The sequence below is a fragment of the Macaca mulatta genome, chromosome 17, assembly GCF_049350105.2.
Source record: "Macaca mulatta isolate MMU2019108-1 chromosome 17, T2T-MMU8v2.0, whole genome shotgun sequence".
NCBI lineage: Eukaryota > Metazoa > Chordata > Mammalia > Primates > Cercopithecidae > Macaca > Macaca mulatta.
In genome coordinates, this window is record NC_133422.1 from 21,019,234 (window position 1) to 21,046,047 (window position 26,814).

The following is a 26,814-nucleotide window of genomic DNA, read 5'->3' on the forward strand; positions in this document are numbered from 1 at the left end:
CATGGTTTAATAAGTCAAACAGAACTACAAAATGTGTAACAAAAAATAGCACCCTTGTGACACAGTCTCCCCCTCAAGCAATTAAAGAGGTTAAAGGTAACTACTTCAACTCTGCTTACTACATCTTCTACTATTTACCTCCATATTTCTAAGTAATATTCTTATGTCTCTTTATTTTTCAATTTCAGACATTGTCTATTGACTTCCTATTATGAAAGGTAAGGATTTTACCTCTCCCACCTCAAACACACATCACTCATTTTTTTCTCCCCTCATTCCCCCTAATAAAGTGCTATCAGAAACAAATCAATATTGTTTACTTTATCATGACTATACAGTCCCTGACTTACGATGGTTCAATTTAACAATTTTCCTACTTTACGATGTAGGAAAATTGTTAAATTGAACCATCATTAAATCGGGGACTGCCTGTATAGTAATGACAACGAAGTGCTGAATAGCTCATGTAACTTACTGAATATATCATGTCAGAATCTAGACATAATGTATTCAGTAAGTTACATGAGCTCTTCAGCACTTTATTACCAAACAGCCTTTTGTGTTAGATGATTTTGCCCAACTGGGAAGTACCTTTGCCACTCTTTCCACCCATGTCTTCCTCTTTCTTGGTTTACTCCCTTTTTTTAGTGACAGCACATCATGCAACAGCTTTTTCAGAAGGAATGTACTGTTTTTGAGACTTGCACATTTAATAATGCTTTTAGTCTACTTGATTAATAGCTTGGCTGGATATAAATTCTAGCTAGAAATAATTTTCCCCCTTTGATTTTCTCTTTAGTTTCCAATGCTGCTTTGGAGAAACCCAGTGCCATTAGGATTTCTGCCACTTTTATATGACCTGTTCCCTACTTCTTTCAAAATTAGAAGTTGTCAGCCTTATTTCTTTATCCATGGGGTTCTACAATTTCAAGTGGACATGCTTTGGGGTGTGTGTGTGTGTTCCATTTGTTATACTGTACATCTGGTTCTTTCGTTCAGTGAAATTCTTAAATATAGATGCTACTACCTTCCTTGAGTCTAAGTAAAAAAAGCAGACTTTCACTTTATCTTCTCGTTAGCTGTACGGTTTCCCTCCCGTCCTAACTGGTGCCTTTGTAAGGGTGGAGGAGAGCCAGCTGCCTAGAAGTATAGGATGGAGGAGAAAATCTGGATGTCTCAATGTCCTAGACAGACTTTCAACTAATTTTCCAAATTTTAGTGCCACCCTACACTACAACCTTCAGAACTACACAGTATCTTCAAGTTCTGTTGCTAACAAAAGCTTAAAATAGGAGGAGGAAAAAGCTATGAAAAGCTTAGAAAGACAGGATTCAAATTTGCCCTGTTTGTTGTTCTTGTTGTTTTGGTTTTTTTTTTTTTTCCTGTTTTCTACTGTTCTCAGGACTCAGGGTAAATGATGTATACTTTGCTGCATGTTTTTTGGTCTTGTTCTAATTTGTCTTTTAAATAAGGCTAAACGCCATAATCCTCTGCTGACAATTGTCTTATCATTGATTTCCTGCTTTTCTTCAAGCTGACAGGTTTAGGCAAAGACCATTTTTACAATTCCTTTTCTGGATCTGACAAAATTTTTTCCAAACAGGATTATAAACAAAGCTTACATTTTAACACGAGTATAGATGATGAATTATGTAACTCGTTGGATCATAAGTTAGTATTAGGTATTTGAGTAATACTCTTTCATTTAAATTTGGCTTTGTCTCCATAAAGCATTGAGGAATTCTGTAGCCCAATATTAACTTAAATTCTAAGTTTCTATTTTTTATTGTTTACTGAGTATTTACTCTGTACCAGGCATTACTGTATTTCATTCTTACAACAACTTTGTTAAGGTTCAATTATTTTTATATTATGATTAGAAAGTGAGGCTTTGAAAGAATAAGTAATTTGCCAGAGATCACCTACAAAGTTGAACCAGGATTTTAATCTAGGTTTGAACGCTACAAATTTCATGCTCTTAAACGGTAAGTCATACTGCTTATGAATAAAATCATAAATATAATAGCAAGAAGCTTTTATTTCTACAGCCATTGTGATTGTATATACACTTACATTTAAGTGTACACCTAAATGAGCTCAGAACTGTAACAGTTCCAGAGTCATTGACTGTCCACCTATTAATTGCATTTGACATTCCAGTTTATAGCCAGTATACTGCAGAATTAATTTTTCTTTATACTTTAAATAAATATTGCTAAAATTACCTCTTGACTGGCTGATCATATTGCTGAACAATACGCACTAGTGATATGGTGACATAATTATCCTACGGCCTGTCTTGAGAGGAGGAGGTTGAAATAGTCCTGCTGATGATTTGAAAAGGAATTTTTTAAGGTTAGACCTTTTCTAAAGAGGGAAAGTAGGATAATATTTCTATTTTAAATATTAGTTTAACATTCTATAATGTAATTTTCATAATTTATAGGAGTATCATTCTTATTGGAGATGCATAAAAAGTTAATGAAACCTCACGGCCTCCCTAGAATCATGAACTTGTTGATTTGCTTGCCTTAGGGAGGTGACTGCTGATTTAATTTTAATTGTATTTAGCAATTACTGATAATGTTGTGATCCAATGGAAGCTTTTCTTTTAGAGGAATGTAAAAGTCAACTTGTAATTTCTCTCTGAAATACCATCTGTATAAGAAAGGAGGCCCATATGCTTGAACCCAGCAGTGTTATCCTACTTCAGGGCAGATTTTTCTTCAATTCTTTACTCAAACCAAATTTCTGGTTCAAGAAGAGTATGGCCAATTTGTGACTGGGGTAACTGCAGGCTTCCACATTTCCTGAGCTAACATGATACTATCTTATCTGTGTTCTCTGTACCTTTCTCCCTTTTTTCTCATTGCTCTCTGTCCCTATCACCATCTCATTGCCTCATTTCTGAAAGCCTTGCTGTTAGGTGACTGCTATAATTCTCCTTGGGGAGTTAGATGATAAAGCCCTAAATAAGCAAGTGGCATGATAGAGCTAACCTATACCAGCCTATGAGAGATAATTGCTAAGTATTTAGGAATTTTTTCAAGCTGACTGCTAACCCTTGATAGCTTGAAATCATGGTGGGGGTGTTTGCACCATGGAAATTGGCAAACTTAACAACCCCCAAGTCTCCATGAGAACTGGTTTACTAGCACACCACCGGGTATTGCACTTCTCAGGGGGATCTGGCATTTTCACTAGGTACTCCTGAAAATCTTAAAGATTCAAAATGAATTTCCATGGCTGGTTCTTCTCTAATAGGCATAAACAATAAAAAAAATCATTACAGGCAATGCCCAAGTGTTACCACATAGGGAAACAGCTGGATCATCTTGCTGAAAGCCAGCTCCACTGACACGTGGCGAGGAGACATGGATGGTGGGAAATTATAAAAGTTCAGAAAAGCATTGCCTTTCTGGGCCATGAAAGATTCCCAAAGACATACGTACATATAACAATCCTACAAAATACGGATTGTTCTGTAACAATGATCCACTGAATCAGACTATTTTTTCAGAGTTATTGATCAAAGTAAAGAATGACGTTTAAGAGTAAACTAGGCTCCTTAAAAAGAACAAAGGATTTCATAATCCCATAGAGGATCTGAAGATAACCTACCCTGTAAATTTACTAACAGACAGCCAGTTAAATAATCCCGTGGTTTCTAAAACTGAAAGTAGAACTTAATATTCTACTGAGATCTTCAAAAATCAAAACTGCTGGACTGGAGATTACAGAAAAGGCCAAGCTTAGTTACCTAAGTATATCAAACTGCATTTATTCATAGTCCTAGAACATTCTCTCTAAAAGGGGGAATCGACTAATGGTGCTTAACATAAATTAATTATCTTTTCCATGTATTTCTTTCTATGCCTCACTCCTTTTTATTTTCAAATGTTGAGTGTGTGCTTACTGTGTAGCAGGCAATGTCTCCACTATAATGATGAAAAAGTTCCAGTCTCACACTGTATTTCAGAAGATTGCATCCATTGTTAAAGAATATAGTTTGAATAGTACTTCCTTAAGTACTATTCAAAGGCAGAGAGATCCTACCAGCAATATATAGAAGATTCACTTTGTGATTTCTTCTAATTAGAAAATAACATTTGAAAGCTATAACCTGTTAAGCCTTTTTGCTCCCACAGAAATAATCATCAAGAGAAGATGATTTGATTTCTGAGGAAAACCGTGGTATAGCTTTAACAGCCTTCTTGGAAGAAATACAAATGTAACTAAGTAAAAGTATGAATAATATACTTTAAATATAGCCAGAAGAATTTTGACTTATAATTAACCCACGTTTCTGAAAATATGAAATCTAAAAGTAATAAATATAGATTCTTAATAATGGGCTCTTAAAACTACATTTATAATAATCCTTTCAGTTTGTTGTTATGGTTATTTATTATAGGAAAAACACATGTTCCTATCAAAGCATGTAAAATTAATGAACACATTTTTTATACGCAGAGCTCAAAAAATACTCTTTTGTAAGCTGTACTCAAATAAAAACACCAATGAATTCATTAAACAAAAACAAAAACTCAAATCAACAACGGCAAAGCTAATAACTCCAGAAGGCTGAAATGTAGCAAAGACAGAGTAGTGATAAACCGTGTAACTATTAATATACTGTTTATCTCAATATGGACAGTTCCTTTGCTACAATGCAGAGGAATCAGGAGGCATGGGGATCTTACGTGGTGGATGGCATGGCAGGTTATTTGCCCTGTTCTCACTGCTGACCTAAAGGCGCCTATCTTGCTCAACAGGAACCATACGAGACAAGAGTGTATAAACCTTTCATGCCAGCAGGCCTGTTAACTTCCATGATGTAAAAAGTAAGCCCATTTGGCCACTAGATGGAGATCAGGTTACTCTGTCAGTGATGGGGAAGCTGCTTGCAGCCAGCAAGTCATAAGTAAGCAGGGTATGGAGAACCTATTCTCTTTTTTCAATACTTCTATGACAGGCATTTTCCAAGCTCTGAAGTTAGGAGCAGATCTGTGCTGAATAAAGAGTATATAAATGAAGAATAGTTCGAAAGATCAAACAGAAAGGGAACTGTAAAAGACAAATATTTGCTTGTTATTACTGTTGGCCCTGGAATGACTTCCATTTAGGTTTGGTTGTGTAAACTACTTGTAAGTAATGAGATGAGCTGGTCCAAATAAGAGCAATTAAATAAGCTGTCTCATTATTTACCAAGCAGGGAAGAGGAGAGATATGACAAAAAATTAAAACAATGACAGATTATTAAGACAATTAGTCTTGTCTGTTTAAACATAAGAATACAGACTCATGTTTGAGTATGTATATAAGTATGCATTTTTAATATCAACCAGAATGGATCAACGGAACTTAGGGATCAAAGGAGAATGTTAGATAACATCTATTCAAATTTTCCAAATGAAACTACCATTCAACTCTGAATTATATAACTTTATTACTAAATATGTCTTATTTCTGTAATAGCTGAGCTTTATTTTATTTTTTTTAGAGACAGGGTCTTGTTTTGTTGCCCAGGTTGGGGTGCAGTGGCTCGATCTCAGCTCCTGCAACCTCCGCCTCCTGGATTCAAGCAATTCTTGTGCGTCAGCCTCCCAAGTAGCTGGGATTACAGGCATGTGCCACCATGCCTGGCTTATAGCTGAACTTTAAACTGGAGACATAAAGTTACACATGTCCTGGAAAATGTTTAGTTTAGGGAAAGTTCAGATATTGCACTGTGTGATGTAGCTGAATATTTTGATTATTCTTGAGATGTTAGATACTATAATTCTGTTCATTTCTTTTTTCTTTTTTTTTTTTTTTTTGAGACGGAGTTTCGCTCTGTCACCCAGGCTGGAGTGCAGTGGCCGGATCTCAGCTCACTGCAAGCTCCGCCTCCTGGGTTCACGCCATTCTCCTGCCTCAGCCTCCCGAGTAGCTGGGACTACAGGCGCCCGCCACCTCGCCGGGCTAATTTTTTGTATTTTTTAGTAGAGATGGGGTTTCACCGTGTTAGCCAGCATGGTCTCGATCTCCTGACCTCGTGATCCGCCCATCTCGGCCTCCCAAAGTGCTGGGATTACAGGCTTGAGCCACCGCGCCCGGCCCAATTCTGTTCATTTCTAACTTAATAACAATATATACTCATTCAATAAATATTTATTCAGTTACATAAAAACAATTTGTGACAGTTTAAAAGAAAAAATCCATTTGTTATCAAACAGTTTCAATTACCAGCACGTTTTAGTATACAGGAGTGTGAGCATAAACAAACATATTAATTGCTTATTGCACCAATCATTGTGCTACAAGCTAGGAGTACAAAGATGTATATATAGCCAGAGAACTAACTGGAAGAGAAGGCCTACATGATTAAAAAACAAATACAAATTCATTTTTGCAGTAGTCAAGAACAATTATTAAATGATCCGTAAAAGTCCTTTGTAAAGCCCCTTGTGAAAAATAAACTTAACCTTGACCAGATGGAAAACATGACCTTTGAGCTCTACCACGTATAAAATATAGAAATTCAAACACAATAGTATTTACTATTAGACACCAATGACTGTAATGAGAACAGGAGCTTAATTCGAAAAGAGAAGAAACTAATGTTTAGAATAATAAATGAAACAGGCCATAATTAATTGGTTTTCTAAATATTGTTATGAGTAGTAACCAACATTCAGTCTATTGCTGTAATCAGTCCATGGCACTTACTTAATCACATGTTTATTTTAGAGTCATACATTTGTTTTAGCTTAATTAAATTAATACATTTATACTCCTTCAAAAAGATTTGAGTTCTACTTTGGTTTGAGGCTTTCAAAATGTTCCTACAAGCTTTTAAGAATCTAAGAGAATTATTATTATATATCTATTTCTATTTAAATAAAATCACAAAAATAATCACATAAAATAGGAATTGTTAATCAGGTATTAATGAAATAGTCTGTAGAAATTTTCTTATTTTGCTAATCAGCTCTTTGCGGAGCAACCTGACTGGTAGGAACCTATTTTTCCTTTTGTTGGATAAGCAAGTAATGTAAACAGGAGAGGTTTTGTTCTGAAGATTAAAATAAATGAATAGTAAATAAATCCTTTTATTATATGCTTTAGTACATATGGGTCTATAGCCTTCCTCATTCTTCAAATTAGTTCCAGATAGGAACTAGATTGATTAGATGATGACTGAGTCATTTCTGGAGTTGTCAGGTTTCCTTTCACTTTGGTGGCCTGTTCCCATGTTTTTCTCTAGTGCAGGGTTGGGTCTACTTATTGTTGACTAGTAAATTTGCATTACCTGGAAATAAGGAAGTTGGTAAAAAACGTTCTATTGGATGCATATTTTTGCTCACCTTCTCCAGTTTAGAGGTTCTGGTCTTGTAATAACCTGCTGTATTCTAGTTCCTAAATGTTTCTGTTTCCTAGGTAGCATGTAGAGATGCTGACACTGAAGATGGTAAAAGTGAGACCAGATGCAAAGGTGCTGCTGGAAACTGGTTACTGCTTAAGGTTAAAAAAATAAAAGCTGCTGATTGTATTCATATGTTGTGATGTCAGTAACCTGCATGTTTAAGCACTGACAGAAAAAAAGGCACATTTTTACTTTTTCATCATTTAGATGGATAAAGTTCTTTGTCTTTTTATTTTGAATCTAAAAATTCTTTCAGTCTTTAAGCAACTATTTTTGAGTCACTGGCCCAGAAATTTTCATGACTGTGGCATCTGGAACTAAATTTATACTTGAATGTGCACCTCTAAGAGATAAGATGAATTCAAATGGTACCTGCATATTTCTGTCATCTTGTCCAATCATGTTTCTCCATTCCATGAGAGATCGCTGCAGACGTTCAAGTCCAGTTTCCCAAAGCCTGATGTGACCTCCCATATCAACAGTAACAACACCGCTTTTGTCCCACTCCGCTAGCAGTGCATCTGTGTCGGAAATGGTAGACAGCCATGTGGTATACGGCGAGAGAGATTCTGATCTGGAAAAAGGAATCCAAGTGAAGCTAAGAGACCATAAAAATAAAGCAGGAGGGATAACACTGCACATTGTAATGTTCTTTACTGTTGAAAAAGTATGCTCACACTACTCATTCTTTTATACCTGCTCTTACCTATGTCACTGCATAGGAAGGTTATGAGGATATGCTATGAGCAAAAGTTCTTAAACAAACATGCCCAGGGTTTGTAAGCAAACATGAGGCAGGACAATCATGAATATAAAAAAAAAACCAGAAAGACTATTTTAAGAAAGATTTTTTATAAGTGATCACGGTATATAACCAATTGGTAGACCAGGAAACAAAGCCGGTTTAAACTGATTAGGTTCTCTAAACTTGCTATAAAGAATTTGCTATGGACTAAATGCTTGTATCCCCCAAATTCGTATGTTGAAGCCCTAACCCCCAATATGATAGTATTAGGAGGTGGGTACTTTGGGAGGTAATTAGGCTTAGATGAAGTCGTGAGAGTAGAAGCCCTATTATAGAATGGGATTAGGGCCCTTACGAGAAGAGACCAGAAAGCTCGCACTTGCGTGTGGTCTCTCTCTGTTTCCTTCCCCCCCCTCATGTTAGGATACAGCAAGAAGTTAGCCCTCTGTAATACAGCCTTCACTAGGAACTGAATTGGCTGGCCCCTTTATTTTGGCTTTCCCAGCCTCCAGACTGAAAACAAATATTTGTCACTTAAGCTACCCACTCTATAGTATTCTGCTGTAACAGCCTGATCTAAGAACTCTAATAATGAGCATATTAAAAGACAAGATATCAACGGAACCATCTGTAAGGAGCAAACATACACAGTAATTTACTAGTTCTTTGCATTTTCCTGTATTTGTGGACGATACTAACTTCCACTGTCAGGAAGAAAGGAACTAGTTCACCAGTTCACACCTCACATGCCCGCAGTACTGGACTCACTCCTTAGAGGCCTAATGTCAGAGCTGAAACCAATGTTTTGTTTATGCATTTCGACTGCATTTGTATGTGATATTTTGCCTTTTCTGACTTAGAAAGTTACATGAATCTATAACAAGGAATGTATAGGTTTATTATATATTTCACACATATTTCCTTTAGTATATATTTCGGACATTTGTATATGTGTGTGTATATATATGTATGTACAGTAATTTCTAGGAATGCAAATTTGTCTATAAGAGTCAACTGCATATCTCCTTTATATGAGTATAGCTCTTATCATACAAAAGTGATAACAGATTATAAATTCCAATTATTAGTGTTGGCTCGCAAAATGCATCTGATATTTTCTATATGAAATAAATAGTCTAAAGAGATGGCCTGATAAGAAAAACATAATAAGCTATCATTGCAGATTTTGGAAAAACACAAAACCATTATATATTAGGTAAATTCTTATAATATTCTGAAAGATAAATCAAGACTAATTTGACCTTTTTTCAATCTGCCTTAGTTGATACTAAACACAGAGTGACAAGGGCGGCCACTCTTGGACACGGAAGACTCAGAAAATGTTTATATGAGGAGAACAACAGTGGGATGGGACCATATGTTTCCGAGCTACTTTACAGGACTCCCAGAAGGGCTCAAAGAAGGTAACATTTGATATAATACATGATACTCTATCAATAAATACTTGCTGCAGGAAAAAACTTAGTAGTTACAGATGATGGAGTAGGGAGCAATTCAAGAATAATGAAATTTATCCATTTGTAACTATGATGTTTGAAATTCTGCCAAGAACACCCAAGCTGTAGGATTCTATTGAGCACTGTACCTACTAGTTGTCACTATTTAACTCTTCACGGCAAAACTTTACATTTACAGGCAATTTCTTTAATGTATTAAAAAAAAGAATTACTGAAGAAACCACACATTTACTACAATTTGCACACTAGGTCTAAACTCTTTTCTTCACTTAAACAATGTTTTCCTTATAAATAATAACAAAGTTTTAAATGAACACATAGAATTACAGTAGAGTGCAGCCTAAATGTGTAACAGCCACATATGAAAGCTTGGCAGTACTGTTTTACAAATGCAAATAATATAAAACTTTGAAGAAAAATATGTGAGAGCAAAAGTGATGTATTCATTTTGGCCCCAAAGTTACATACAGCTTTATTGTATTTTCTATTATTTGAAATTAGCTATCAAATGAAAAATTCCTGATATCTAGCAGAATGCTAAATCTAAGCAACTAGCAAAAAACCTGAAGTCCAGATGGGTTGTTCCTTTGGATTTTATACATATGCCAAAGAAAGCAGTAGTTAATCTCAAGAGAAACTCAGGACATACTGACAATGAAACAGACTCTAAATCATATGACACTTGAAATGTGGCAAGTCCAAATGGAGATGTGCTTTAAGTGTAAAATACATACTGAATTTCAGAGACTTAGGGAGAAAAAAGGAATGTAAACTATTTCATTAAAAATTTTTATTGACTACATATCAAAATAATATTTTGGACATACTGGGTTAAATAAAAGATATTATTAAAATTAATTTCACCTTAAAACAATATTTTAATGTGTCTACTAAGAAAGAAACAATTACATGTATGGCTTTCATTATATTTCCGTTGGACAGTGCAGCTCTAACTGAATGAATTACTGTGGGCAGCTGGCTCTGGGCTGTGCACACAGCTGCTCTTCCAGATGTTCTTTCCATGGCAGGTATAACATGTGATTCACACAGAAAGTTAAAAGAGAAAAACACTGAAATAAAAAACTAGTGAGAGAAAAATGACTATAGATACTGGAAAAAATTATCAATGCTTTGGATATGTTAAAAATATGTTATTTGCTTTTGTTACTTGAATTAGTAGTATTTTTAATGAGCATATAATTAAGATGGAATATGCGATTTCCTCAAATGATTAAAAGTCATTTTCCATTAAACTAACACATTAGGATGTTCCAAGAAGTCATATATGTTGGAAGAAGTAGATCTATTTCTTTGAATAATGATTTTGTTTTCATATTTTTTGAATCTGATTAAAGAGTCCTAAGAAATGAAGCTGTGTTCCCGAGTTATTTGTGCTATAATGCCGAGCTATTTTCTTTCAAGGGTTGGAGAAGGGGGAAGAAAGGAAGCCTGGGGACATTTTGGGTAACTGACAGATTCTGGGTCCCTGGTCTTCCTCTGCAGGCCCTCCAGGCTACTCTGCTAGAGCTTCTAGCCAAGGCTTCAACCACTGTGTTGTGAGGGCTTGGTGGCAGCGTGAGGGAGTACATCATACAGTGGGATGTGATTGCAATCTAGGTCAAAATAGAGTAGAAAGATTAGAGGAAGAAGGCTTTGGTGTGGAGGGCAAAGAAAGGAAAAAAGAGGAACCTAGGCTAAGTAGACCAAAGCAGGTGCAAGCTTAGGTTGGAAAAGGGAAATAAGGCATGGATGCACCCAGAAAGGGACGGGCTCCAGGTGACGACACCTGTGTTCTTCAAGGGAGAGATCAAGCTTTATTGTTTCTGTTTTTATATCCTCAGTTTACCTAGTTTAAATGCTTTGCTTCCATAGTGGGACAATAATGAAGGAGGAGAACAGTAATGAGTCCTATTATAAAGCTTTGGATCCTTTGGCTATTGTATAACCTTCCTGACTGCAGATGCATAATAACATATATCAAAACAATATTAAAGAAATCTGTTTAAATTCTTTTGATATTTTGAACACATTTACTTCAGAAAACAAATATATAAAGTTAGTAAGTATAATTTTTGTAATACTAAAAATGCTATTTCAGATACAGAAAAACTTACTAGAACAGATCAAACAAAAGAGAACAAAGACTTGCAGGCTGTTTGACTTATACCTATGTAACACTGGAATATTTTTACAAAATGAAAATAAAAATGCCAGGAAAACATGCAGAAGAACAGCAAGACAGAAACCAACTGTAACTGGAAAAAAAAAAAGAGCTTGCTATTTAAAGAAGCAAAAAGTACACATTTATTCATAGTACTTAGCAAGAAATTACTCATTTTTTAGTGACATACTAAGCTAAGAACAAAGGTGAATTGGATTACCTGGGAATAGGGATATATCGGAGTTTCTTTGATTGAAGATCAGTGACTTCTATATAACCAGATGTTTGTGGAGGAGTAACATCTACAAACAAGTCATGACATGAGCCAAGGATTAAATTACTGCACGATACCAAAATGCTGCTAAAAGTGGAATCAAGTTATCCGTAGCCAAGGGTAGAACTCTGGGATCTACTTGACAAGGTACTGGGTCAACTCTCATGGCTAGACTCTGAGAAATATGCTTCCCCCAGGAAAGCACATTGGGCTGTGATTCTTTACTGTCAGAAAATAACCTAAGTTATTTTCATTGTCTTTGATAGCTTCCCAAGATGAGTCAATGTTTTCGCACTTACAGTTTTTTTGAAAATATTTCATCATCTGAACTGTTTTTCCTTCTTAGGAAGCAACAACCATGCAGTAAAATGTGGTGGAATCCACACACTCTCTAATTAGACTGACCTGGTAGGAAGTTCTGCTCCTGTCCGAGCTGTGTTATGCTGGTCAAGTTACTGACCTCTCTGAGGCCTGCTTTCTTCATTTATAAAATGGGGATAACAACCCCACTGTGAAATGGGGGTAACAACCTCAGAGGACCACAGCATCTGAGCATCATAAGCATTATCTTAGATGAAATTAGTAAATGCAAAGCACCGACGGGGTTGCCCATCACACAGCATCTGTCATTATTAGGGCCCTGCAAGACAGGGGAAGGTGAGGTGAGGATGGGGCAGTGGGGTGAGGACTCTGGGATTTGGATCATAATCCTCAAAAGACACAATCCTAAATGCCATTATTCTGATTGTTGGAATCCCAAAAGATAGATAAAAGTCCCTAAAGTCTAAAATTCTGAAAATCACAATCACAGTATAATTGCATCATGTTAGACAGAGCTATTACTTTGTTACTGTCCTTGTTTGGAAATTAAGTATGGTTTATGGAGACGCCTGTAAGTGCCAAGTTGACAAAGGGTGTATTTGTGGACTTAATTTTAGGTGTCAGTTGGACTGATTATGGAATACCTAGACACGTGGTAAAGCATTATTTTGGTTATATCTGTAATCTGGAAAAGAGATTAGTATGTGAGTCTGAGGGAACCAGGTGGTGAAGATCTGCCCTCAATATTGGTGGACATCAACCCATCAGCCAAGAGCCTAGAGGGGACAAATACAGAAGGTGAACTGGTCTCTCTCTGAGAACTGGGACAGTCTTTTCTTCAACTGCCAAACATACTGATATGCATGTATGACATTTCCCTTTTGCCCAATTGCTTTATGAATATGGTTCACATGCTCATAACTGTTATACTCATGTGATGTCATTAGTATGCCTGAGTGTTTACGCTTGCAAAAAGTATATGTTATTATTGCCTAGTTTATCGTGCAAAGTGGTTTGTGAAGTGTTCTGCTGTTTTTGTTTGTCTGTTTGTTTTTTGGAGACAGAGTCTTGCTCTTGTTGCCCAGGCTGGAGTGCAGTGGTGTGATCTCGGCTCACTGCAACCTCCTCTTCCCAGGTTCAAGTGATTCTCCTGCCTCAGCCTCCCAGGTAGCTGGGATTACAGGCATCCGCCACCAAGTCCAACTAATTTTTGTATTTTTAGTAGAGACAGGGTTTCACCATGTTGGCAAGGCTAGTCTCGAACTCCTGACCCCAAGTGATCTGCCTGCCTTGGCCTCCCAAAGTGCAGGAATTACAGGTGTGCGCCACCACCCCTGGCCTGTTCTGCTGTTTTTATGTTTCTCAAATAAATCTCCTTTTAAAAATGTAAATAAATATCTTTTAAGTAATTTTAAAATTATTTTTTCCAGAATTATATTTGAGATTTTCATCCTTTGGGATTGTGTCAGAATTTTAGACTTTAGGAATATTTATCTTTCTTTGGAAATTTCAACATTTGGGGTTATGGCGTGGAGATCGTGTCTTTTGGGATTATGATTAGCTGTCACGATTCCGGACAGTAAAGAATATGGAAAACTGGGGGAAGATAAAGAGATAAGGGGTCCAGAGCCCTCAACTAATTCCATAATTGTTATACTCATGTGATGTCATTTGTATACCTTAGTGCTGGTTTTCCAGCAAACTCCTGGGCTTCATTGATTTCTATTTCACAACCCTGAGTAACCGTCATCCTCAAAATCATTAGCTGCCACCATGGTGTGTCAGAAACACTGCTTAGTCTTTACAGAGAGTGCTTTCGATACTGACAACAACAAAGACTAAGATTCCTGTCTGAGAGATGAGGAAACTGAGGCTTATAGAGGTAATGTAATAATATGATTTATTTGGGGTGATATAGCTGGAGAGTGATGGGGACGGTTTTCAAACCCAGGCCTTTTTAGCACTAAAATCTATGCTCTGGCCACCACTGCACACGAGTGATGGCAATGGCTTTCAAACCCAGGCCTTTTTAGTACTAAAATCTATGCTCTGGCCACCACTCCACACAACTTCTATATGAGTTGGCCCTAGGGAAATAGCTATTTGTAAAATATTCCATTTTATAAAACCTTGGCCACCAAGTTCTCTTAAAAAAACTCCCCTACACAAAACCCATGCTTTTTAAGATTTTTGTCTATCTGTTTCTCTATCTATCTGATCTTGGACAACAATTTCTGATTAGAATGATATATTTATCTATCCATCCATCCATCCATCCATCCATCCATCCATCCATCCATCCATCCATCCATCTTTTATTACAATTTCTGGTTGGAATGAAGTATCCAGGATGTCCTGGATAAATTCAAATTCAAATTTATCAAATGTAGTTTGCAAAAAACAAGAAACTTGACATTTTTATTTCATGCATGCAGTTGAAGGCTTTTAAATAGGCCAGCTGAAAAACTCGACATATCTCTTATTTATTTAACAAATGTGTTTGAGCGTATTTTGCGCCAGACATCCTATGAAGCAGTGGGGATTCAGAAAAGAGATGTGGTCTCTGACTTTGAGGCGTTCACAGTAAAATGAGGAAAGTTCCTTTTTATGAAACCATTGTGGGCCTCTGGGGACTTGGAAAGGATTCCAGAGTGGGAATCACAGCCCTGAGGCCAGGTATGAGCTGCAGAGCTAGGCAATGGGTTGTCCCAAGAGACAAACAGCTCAGCAGGAAGAAAAAGCAATGTCCAAGGAGAGGAATGGGTAAGAAAATAGGGTTATTGTAATAATTTGACCACCCAGCTGGATTAGCTGTCTTCAAGTGGCCATCTGTACAAAATGAGTATGCTTATCGTAAGCCACACACAGTCTGCAATGGAAATTCTCCCTGTGATATAAGGTCAATCTTAGATAGTTTTATATCATATATCATTTTTTACAATTCCTGCTGCTTGAACCTAGCTAAAGTAGGTTGAATTATTTATAGCTCAGGGTTCTTTGCCAAGGGTGACCAGTTATTGAAGCTCTAGAGATGAGTGGAGCTGCCTCGCTAACTAACTTACTCACATTTTGGCTTGCCACTTAGAGGCACTTTTACAAATAAGGAATAGTATTAAGTTGAGCTACTGCCATCAGCACTTTTAGATTGCCTGTGAAAGCAAAGTAAGCCAACTTATTTTAAAATATCTTTTTTCCCACATCTTTCTTTTTCTTTTACTTTGCTAATTAATTCCATGGTGAGAAAATGCAATAATGACTGTGTCTACTATTTCAAGAAGTAGAAAGCAAGAATTTTACTCCTGGTATTAAAAACTATTTTCATATATCAGAGAAGGCTAATTGTGGCTACAAAGCACTTCAGGGAAATAGTAAAGGTGGTGGTAGTGGTGGTAGTAGTAGTAAGCACTTTAAAAATAATAAAAACTGATGTTTACTGATTTGAAAATAAGTCAGCTCAGAAGAAAAGAATATTTACAAAAAGATTCTTGAACAGAATACTTGACTGAATTAAGGAAGTGAAAACTGTGGCCAGGTTTCCCTCCAAACTTGGCCAAGTCCTCATCCATCCATTTTAAACATTTTAACACTGGAGTGAGGATGCAGGCTCAGTAAATTTCCATTACATTTATAATCCAGGTGGATTTCAAAGATAGGTATAAATTGTATTTAGGGATTAGTTCACTAACCATTAAAGGGAAGTCATTGCAGCAGTGTTTATCACATAGCTCCCATGAACAGTGGGGACAGTTTACATGCACAATGCCAAGGTTAGAAGGAGGTATTAAAAACTGTCAGGCAAAACAACCAAGACAATTTTCAGAGCGAAGGTGAAATGCTATTTAAAAACTCACTCCTTGAAATGTAATTTGATGTATACCTATGAATCACTGGGTTTAATACACTTCTGTGTTCACAGATAAAAAGAGTGATGTGTGTCCCCAAACTGTGCTGATACCAAATTTTTGATTTTACCCAAAGTTAAAAAAAAATACTGCTTTCAATCAAGAGTCATTATTTTGTGTTTAAAGAGCTCAGACCTGTGGTTTTAAAAAAGCTAACATTTAGCTAGAAGAAAAACAGTTGGAAGAAAGCAATAAATTTCTCCCCATCTGCATTAAATAAAAGCTACCTCATTATTGTGAAAGCCACCAGGAGAGTAGCCTTTACAGTTGATTTCTTTATAAAAGGCTGATATACATTAGTTCCAGACTAATTAGACGGTTGGATTTGATTTACTTTACAAAATCATTCTAGCTTGAATTTTCATCAGAGATCTACATGCACATAGAATTAAGTATCAAAAAGGCTTAAAGAAAAAACAGTCCCTGCTTTACCCCCTACTCCCCCCGGCCCCGTCACCCGCCCCACCATTTCCTGCCTCCAGAGACACTTTCAACTTTTTAAGCTATTTCTGTGGTATTCACCTTCATCATTATGGTGTCCTCTTGATATTTTAGCTTCAGGCATTATCTCTTGTCTTCCTCCCAAGCAAGAAGAGAGCTTAACTCTTTTTCATTCCCGAATCCCCCACTCCCCATTTTCCCATCCCCCCAAACATTCATATAAGTTTGTTTGGATTAACATCCAGTGCTTATATTATTATAATTATCTAAATGCTAACCACAGCTTTGCTATGTCTTATATTATCATTACTTTTTCCTGTATAACTTTTTGCTTTTATTGGAGCTAATAAGCATCATGTTTTGTTTAGTTTTATTTAGTACAAATTTATTCCCAAGGTTCCCTAATTGTTAAAATCTCTAAATATGTTCAAATATACTGGGCTTATCAATTTCACTTTCTAAGAGACATCTCTCCTGAAATGTCATCTGTTCTAACGTTAGACCTGTGCTTGGCTGTCACCCTGGGATCTTCCTTCACCATGCTCCTAGGGATTTTCATTCTTTCTCTCTTTTTTTACAGTCTACATTTATAAAATTCTTCCCCCATGCCAGACACTGTCCTAAGCACTTTATATATGTTTGGAATATTTTAGTAACACTACTTAAACAAAAGAAGAGAAACAAACCTCCTAGTAACTAAGAGAAAAATAGCTAAATAAATAGGCAATTCTTGGAAGAGTAAATGACAACATATGAAAGGATACTCAAATGTACTAGAAGTCAGAAAAAGGTAATGTGAAACCACAATAAAAAGTTTGACCCTTACAAGAGTAGATCAGGATGGGATGCACCAGGATCCCCTTTATGCTACTGGAACACCATTGGTAATTCTGCTCCTAAATATGCTCCCTACAGACTCAACATAGACACAAGCACACAGGTGCAAGGCTATTCACAGCACCATTATTTGTCATAGCAAAAACCTGGAAAGAACCTAAATTTGCACTGACAAATAATAGATGAATAAATTGTTGTATGTGAAGCAGTGAAAATAAAAGTAGAATTATCAGTGTGGATGATGACAAAGAGTCTCTCCCTGACTGAACTATAGTCAGGCTCTTCTGAATCTTCTTCCCAACTAGTTCCCAACTCTGGGGCCTCTGTGTTCATCTCTGCATTGTTCAATGTTAACAAGAATCCTGCTAAGTCAGTTTAACCAGAATCCCTAACCCTTGATATCTGATTGGGTTCCCCATTCGCCACCATCCCCCAGGTGATGTCAGATCACTCTGGGCTGCTCTCAGCAAGAATCCTGTTAAGTTTCTTCAGCCAGAATGCCCTCTTACCCCAGATGTTTTCTCTCAGTAATTTTCCATCCACTGACCCCCACCCTGCTCCTTCACTTATTTCCACTTTTGCTTGTTATATTCAGAGTTGAGCCCCATCTCTCTCCCTTACTACAAAACTTCTTTGCAGTCATCCCTATACCTATCAAGATGGCCCTGCATAAAGCCTACCTTCCCATTTTGTAACAAATGTCATGAATGCTTTTTTCTTTAGCCTCAAATTTCACAAACATGATGGTGAAAAAAATAGACCAAGTTACATAAGAATAAATACAATACGATACTATTCAATCAAAGATTAAAAACATAAAAAAAGCAGGCCGGGCGTGGAGGCTCAACGCCTGTAATCCCAGCACTTTGGGAGGCCGAGGTGGGCGGATCACGAGGTCAGGAGATCGAGACCATCCTGGCTAACACGGTGAAACCCCGTCTCTACTAAAAATACAAAAAAATTAACCGGGCGTGGCGGCGGGCGCCTATAGTCCCAGCTACTCAGGAGGCTGAGGCAGGAGAATGGCGTGAACCCGGGAGGCAGAGCTTGCAGTGAGCCGAGATCGCTCCACTGCTCTCCAGCCTGGGCGACTGAGCGAGACTCTATCTCAAAATAAATAAAATAAATAAATAAATAAATAAATACATAAATAAAGCTATATATTATTTTGTGAATGATAAGTACTGAACTCACATTCAGAACAGAGATTACCTCTGGTTTGTCAAAAGTGAAGGGGAGGAGAACACAGGAGTCTCTGACCATACTGGTAATGACCGGTAACGATTGGTAATGACTTACCAGTATGGGTTGTGGGTGCAAAGATGTTCAATGTATTTTTCTTTAAACTTTTGTAGGCCTGAGATATTTTGTGAAAAATTAAAATACACATGGAAACATAAACACGCTCTTCCCGTCCCGAAATAGGAAGTGTTATGAGAGAGTATGACAAGGGCACCTAATTTAGATTGGAGCAAGAGCTTCTGAGGAACTGACATTTAAACTAAGACCTGACAGATGAGAACGAATTTGGGGGTTGGGGGGAAGGGGTGCAGCAGAAAGTTGGGAATAATTTTGTGCATTCAAGTTACCTGAGAGAAGTCAGAGAGATATGTAATGGACAAATCATGCTGGATCTTTTAAGCCAAGATAAAATTTCTAAACTTTATCCTAAGGACAATATGACCTGAGTTGTGTTTTAAAATATTACTTTCTAACTAAAACAGTTTTGAAAATGAAGAACAAAGTGGAAGAATCGATACTACCTGAGTCAACCAAGACTCACTATAAAATATAAAGCTATAAAGCAATCAAGAGAGTACAGTATTAGTAAAGGGATAGACACATAGACCAATGGAACACAATAGAGAACCCAGAAACAGACCCACTCATGTGGGCAGCTGATTTTCAACAGAGGTCTAAAGGCAGTGCAAAAGAGGAAGGACAGGAGTCTTTTCAGCAAATGGTGCTGGTGCTGGAACAATTGAATATCCCTATGCAATTAAAATAAAGAGCCGCAGTCCATACCTTACACCATATAAAAAAGTAACTCAAAATGGATCATAAATCTAAATGTAAAATATAGAACTACAAAACTTCTAGAAGAAAACATAGAAGATTTGCCCTTTATCAAAATAAGATAAACTGTTTGGAAAGTATATCTCTGACACTGAACTTGTATCTACACTAAAGAACACTCAGAGTTCAGGAGTTTGAGACCATCCTGGGCAACATGGCGAAACCTCATCTCTACAAAAAAAATACAAAAATTAGCCAGATGTGGTGGCATGTGCCTGTGGTCTCAGATACTCAGTAGTCTGAGTTGGGTGCTGCTTGAGCCTGGGAGGCAGAGGCTACAGTGAGCTGAAATCGCATCACCACACTCCAGCTTGGGCAACAGAGCAAGACCTTGTCTCAAAACAAACAAACAAAAGGAATGCTCAAAACTCATTAATAAGAAAATAAATAACCCAATTTAAAAATGGGCAAAAGATCTGAAAGATATGTTATTAAAGAAGATACACATAAAACAAAAGGCTCAACATCATTGGGTGCTAGGGAAAATGCAAATTACAATCATAATGAGAAATCACTACACTCACTAGAATGGTGAGAAACTGACAATACCAAGTGCTGGCAGGGATGCAGTGCAACTCAAACCTCCATTCACTGCTGAGAGAAATGCAAAATGGTACGTCCACTTTGGGAAATAGTTTGGCAGTTTCATCATATGATGCAAAAATGCCATTCCTAGGCATTTACTCAAAAGAAGCAAAACCTTATGTTCACTTAAAAACCTGCCCACAGATGTTCATAGTGGCCTTACTCTTTATTGCCCCAAACTGGAAACAACCAATAAATATATCACCTTGTGAATGGATCAACAAACTGTGGTACATCCATATAATAGGCAACCATTTGGCAATAAACAAACAAAAACTAATGGTACACACATAACATTAAAAATAAATAAATAATAAATAAATGATTCTCAAATGCACTGTATTAATTGAAAGATGTCAGACTCAAAAGACCACATACTATATGATTCCATTTATATTATAATATGGTAAAGGCAAATCTATAAGAACAGAAATCAGGTCAGTGATAAGTTGTAGGTAAGTGGAGGCATTGACCACAAAATGGAATGGGGGAAGTTTTTGGGGTGATGAAACTCTTCTACATCAAGTGTGGTAGTGGTTATCCAACTGTGTCTGCCAAACTCACAGAACTATACACTAGAAATGGTGAATTTTACTGTATACAAACTGAGCTTAAGAACCAATGTACACTGTACTTTAAAAACATCACCCTGTCTGATGTGTGGAGAAGGGTAGGAGGGGAAAACAGTGGAAGAGGTAACAATATCAGAAGGTTATGGCAACATTCCAGTGTACGATGGCAGTGCCTTGAATGGGATACTGGTTACAGAACTGGAGACAAGTGGGTGGATACAAGATATATTTGCAAGGCTGTGTATCAGGACATGGAGATTGCTGATGGATGAGATGTGGAGGATGAGGGAGAAGAGGTATCAAGGTGAGCCAAAGATTTCTGGGTGAGTGAAGGTGCACTAAACTCTGCTACATAACTTCTTGTAATTCCTGGAATGCTCTGCCAAGTCCTTGCATCTTTCACAAGGAGCACCCCTTTCCTGGACCAAATCCTTCAACTGATTAACTCTCATCTTTCAAGAGTCAACTCATAATCTCTAGTATGGATTGTAAACTTCTCTGCTGTGTTTATATATCACCTTGTGAATATTCCTAACTTATTACACTGTATACAATTGTCAGTTTATTCTTCTGCCTCTTCTACCACAAAAAACATTTTAAGGAAATGGTGATTTATTTTCCATGAGTTTCAGTTTGGAAGAAACTAATTCCAAATATTATCATATAATCAGAACTTTTCAAACCCTGTTACAGATTATTATAATACATTTAGCGTTATATTTGTGAAGTCCACACTAATACAATGAATATAGACACAAGATAATATATCACTACCACTGTGATGTGTAAAAAAAAAAAAAAAAAGTCAATGAATCAATGATCAAACTTTTTCACAGTTATCTGTTATGATGAACGCCAGTGTGGTTCAGTAAGAATAGCTCTAAACTTGGGATTAGAAGATTGTGGTGCAAATCTGGGCACTGTTGTCCACTGGTGGGGTGATCCTGGGCCAGTTATTTTAGTTCTGTGTTAGAATATCTTCATGTACAAATTAGAGAGCCTGCTAGCAATAGGATGGGGTTTTAAGGAGTAAGTGAATTTATATGAGGAGAGGAGATCAGCCCAGGAATTGGATATTTTATACAGTAATAAATATAAGTTGACTTTGAGAGTGCTGTTAAGTGAATCAGTCTGCATAATAAGTCCCTGACTTCCAGTCTTAGGAGTTTAAGACAAAAGGCAGGCCTCAGTTTCTATGCCTAATATACTAAGACTTTTTAAAAGCCTCTGTGAAAACGTCTTTTAGGTAAAGTGATTGCATATATTGTAAAATAAACGAAGATGAGTTCTAACAGCAGTGGCCACAACCACACACTGAAAATGAGTAAGAACTTTCTGAATACAGAGAGGTCTTTTTAGTTACTTCTAAACTGGTCAGAATGATCAACTTTTTATAAGTATGAAATGATAAAGATAAATTAAATATCCTCTACCAAAAGGGAGCTACTTTAAACCACCTTTGTAAATTAGGAATTGGTGAGTTCCTTCTTACCTTTTGGGTAGATATCTTTTAGAGGGACTTCTCCTGGGGGTAAAATCCTCACAACCTGATTCAAATCTAAAAGAGTCACACAATTGCTTTGTTTTGGAGTCTCACTTTTCTTCTTTCCGCTATAGAACAATGTATCAGTGCCACTTCGTTTATGCAAAGATGATGGTCTCTTCCAAGAATAAACTTCACTGGGTGACTGAAAAAAAGAGAGAGATTAAAGTACTGAAGTACCATATACTACATTCACCACAACCTTAACAATGCAGACCTTTAAGCAGATACTAGGGGGGAAACTAATGTTTCACAGGTATAAGAAAATCAAATTACTGGCTGGGTGCAGTGGCTCATGCCTGTAATCCCAGTACTTTGGGAGGCTAAAGTTGGTGGATCACTTGAGTTCAGGAGTTTGAGACTGGCCTGGGCAATATGGTGAAACCCTATCTCTACAAAAAATACAAAAATCAGCCAGACGTCATGGCACATGCTTGTATTCCCAGCTACTCAGGAGGCTGAGGAGATCGTGTGTTAAACAAACAAACAAAAATAAATACAGTCATTTGGATGTGGTACAAGTGGTAGCTGTTTTGTCAATAATCATAATTTTCAGACAAGTGTAAAATATACACTTTAAATTTCATATCTTGAAATCAATTACAACTAAACAGAAGAAATACAGGAATTAGTTAAAAAATAAACACCTATACATAATTAATAGAACATAACTAGCATTTTTAAAGCCCTGGGATGGCTTCAAAAGTGATTGGGCCCCTTCCCGGTCATTCTCTCTCTCTCTCCCCCCTAGATGTAACTCTTTTGGAATTTTGTGTTATTTTTCCCTTGCTTTACTTTAGATTTTTACCACATATGTATTTATCCTTCTGAAGATCATAAAGATATTTTCTTATGCTTTTCCTAAAGTTTTAAGGCTTTATCTTTCATATTTAAGTCCTTAGCCTATCAGGAATTAATTTTTGTGAATGGTACGAAGTGGGGACCTGCAGTCATCCTTTCCTCACATGTATAGCTTATTGTCCAAATACCACTAACTTTTGCCCATAGCAACAGTATCATAAAACACAGTTTATATGCATGTATCTGTTTCTGGGCACTGCATTTTGTTCTACTGTGTATTTTTCTATTCCCAGGCCAACACATGGTCTTAGTTACTGAAGTTTTATAATTAACCTTGAAGTTTATTAGGAAGAGTACTTCTGTCTGGTCCTTCTTCAGAGATGTTCTGGTTATTGTTTGCCCTTGCAATAATGAGTTGCATTAGCTCTCTGCATCCTTGTCAGTACTTGGTATTGTCAGCGTTTTTTTTTTATTTTAGCCATTCTAATGGGTAGGTACTAGTATCTCATTATGGTTTTAATTTGCGTTTCTCTAATGACTAATGATGTCCAATAACTTTTCATGTACTTATTTGCCATCCCTCTATCCTCTTTGGTTAAGTGTTTGTTCAAGTCTTTTACTCATTTTTTTTTCACATTTATCTTTAATTTTACTTCTGTATCTACCTAAATACATTGAAATCTATGAGTTCACAAAAATATATCCAATTTTAATCTAATAACGACATGGTTCATTCTAGTTTTCTTCCTTTCAGTATTTGTAATTCCCCTCTCCAACAGTTAAAAATTTGTTTTCATTATCCTTAATGTATTTTGTTACCCTTCATATATTTACTTTCTTGCTGTATATGACCCATCTCCCATCTCCACCACTAACCTTACTCCCTGGGCAGATGCTCCACTCTCCCTGCTTGGGTCCTGACAGCCCATATGGGGCCATACTCACACAGGGACACATACTTCACCTTACTTGGGCTCCTACATCCCACTCCAGGCTGCCCCTTCACAGGAATGCCATCTTCATCCTGCTTGGGCTTAATGCCCATCACTAGTGGTTACCTCTCCCCATCACAGATGCCCTTACCTTGCTTGGGCTCTGATCTTTGATAACTCACACTGGCCTACTGTTTGCTCATTTGTAAAATTAGGCTATTTGCCTTCTGACTGTTAAGTTTTAAGAACCTTTATAGACTCTAGATACCAGTTTTTGTTGGAAATGTGGTTTGCAAATATTTTCTCTCAGCCTGTAGATTGTCTTTTCATTCTCTTAACAGTGTCTTTTAACAGAGCTCAAATTTTAAAGTTTGATGCAGCACAGTTTATCAATTTTCTCTTTATATATCATGTCTAAGACACTATTACCATGTTTAATAGAAGTGGTAACAGTGGGCATCCTTGTTTTATTCCTAATAAGAATAGAAAAGAAATACTTTTAATGTTTCACCATTGAGGATGATATTTGCTATAGATTCTTATAGCTATTTGGTATTAGATTTTAAAAGTTATATAAGTAATACTTTAGAGGCCACTGATAACTCCATGAAAAAGTTAATAAGAGGTAGCATACTCATCTGTCAATAGTTTAATAGAGAATCCAAAGAAGTTCACATAAAGCAAGAAGGCAGAGTGGTGTGGTAAAAAGGATGTGTGTTAGAGGGCTGGCTAGTCACACTTGAGCTCAAATCCCATTGCTTAGAGTCTTTGTGGCCTAGGGGATATAAGCTCTCTCTGTTTCTGTTGTTTCATTTGTAAAACCTCATAGAATTGTTGTAAAAATTAAGTATCATGTGTGAAAGGGCTTAGGGTAGCACACTGCCTGTTGTGTTGTGGCCTAAAAATCTTATTGTCATCTTAAAGGCTGTCTAGCTGACCCTAATCTTCTATTTAACAAATACTCATTAAATACCTCCTATGTGGTAGGTACCACATGAAGAAGCAGGGATATAGCTTTTAATTTAACAAGGTCACTAGTCTTACAGGCTGTAAGAATTTCTACAAGGTTAATACAAACAGTGCCTTAACTTAGCTTTTATTTTCTAACTTTTTATAATAACATTATACTTCTATATTGATTTCTTCAATCATAAGAAGGTAATTAGAAGACCAATTTTTAAAATAGTTTTACCTCCAGAAAAAGTTCCAAGTTTTTTATAGCAGCAAACATTGTAGAAAGCATATAAAACACATCTCTTTTATTATATCAAGGCTGCTGTAAACACTGTATTTCAATAACATTTCATTTTGAATTATATGATAGCAGATGCTTTTTACTTGATAATTAGGAAAACATATATCAGAGTCCTAAGCCACATATTATCCACTGAGTTTTAGATTTCAAATCTTATATCCTGAAGTACCCAGCATTCATTAACTATATTAAAATTTTGAGGCATACAAAATTAGAGTACTGTCAAGTACAGCCCATATTTTTACCTTGAAATAATTCTATCATCCCATCTAAAAGCCACAAAGGAAATTATAAAAATTAAATGCTTAGTCAAAACACACGGAGCTACATCTAAGGTTATTAGATGCCAACTTGGACCGAAATAACTTTTATAGGAACTTCCCCACATTTCCATCAGAGGAAGATGTTGCCCAGTTTCACCTAAAGTCAATTCAAATAGCTTCTCCTTTATAGGTAACAGTAGATAACAGAAGGGCCCATCTAAGAGAAAAATCATTTGAGACAATTAGCCATTATTCTATAACCTGGATGCTGCAAAGATATGATAAATCGGAGCAAAACTCAATGGAAACTAAATCTATCTTCATGACTGTTGAAAATTTTAATCTACAATAATGACAATTCAACAAATTTAACTTCACACAGGAGCAAAAAAACCAAGTATCGCATGTTCTCACTTACAAGCGGGAGCGAAACACCGAGCACATAGGGACACAAAGAAGGGAACAACAGACACTGACACCTACTTGAGGGTGGAGGGTGGGAGGAGGATGAGGATCAAAAAACTACCTATCAGGTACTATGCTTATTACCTGGATGACCAAACCATCTGTACGACAAACCCCCGTGACATGCAATTTACTTATATAACAAACCTGCACACGTACACTTGAACCTAAAATAAAAGTTAATAAATAAATAAATAAACAGAATGTGTAGATGGAAAAATAATTAACTTTAAAAAATTCTAGAAGACATGATAGAAAATTACCATTGGAAGGTGAAGCATTTAAACTGTATTACCTGAACTCCCACATATGGAGAATACTCGTTTTCCCCTACTAAATTCTATCATCGCATTACACTTTCAATGTTAATTTTTAAAGTGTAATGAAACTATTTAGGTATAACATATTTTCTACTGACTGATTTGCAAGGCAGACTTGATCCAACATGTTTACCAGGAAATCATGTTTTTAATTACCCCTCAAACAGGCTTACAGATTATAGGTCAAATTGAGGGAAAGAAATATTTATCCAATAATTTAAAAAATGGGTGCTTACCATGAGATCTGGAAAACCAACAACTATTGTAGCATAATTGTTCTCATCTGAGAGAATTCTGTTGGGAGAGGCAATCTTTTGTTCCACAGCTGAACTTAGATGTTCAGATGATAGTTGATCACTGGAAATTTTATGAGGTATGCTAAACTCTGTTTCTGAAAAGCATCAGACAAACATTAGACACCATATGCTCCGGAAA

General features: G+C 36.6%; 1 protein-coding gene across 1 annotated transcript in view; it reads right to left on the bottom strand.

Annotated features, from left to right (window-relative positions):
- VWA8 (von Willebrand factor A domain containing 8) overlaps nt 1-26,814 on the bottom strand; it is a 380,985-nt gene that overhangs the window by 92,234 nt on the left and 261,937 nt on the right. Inside the window, exons 34-37 of the mRNA XM_015120969.3 lie at nt 26,616-26,770; nt 22,293-22,488; nt 12,013-12,094; nt 7,781-7,982 (exon numbers count right to left, since the gene is read on the bottom strand). Coding sequence (XP_014976455.3) covers nt 7,781-7,982; nt 12,013-12,094; nt 22,293-22,488; nt 26,616-26,770 — 635 coding nt within the window. The remainder of the gene's footprint in view (nt 1-7,780; nt 7,983-12,012; nt 12,095-22,292; nt 22,489-26,615; nt 26,771-26,814) is intronic.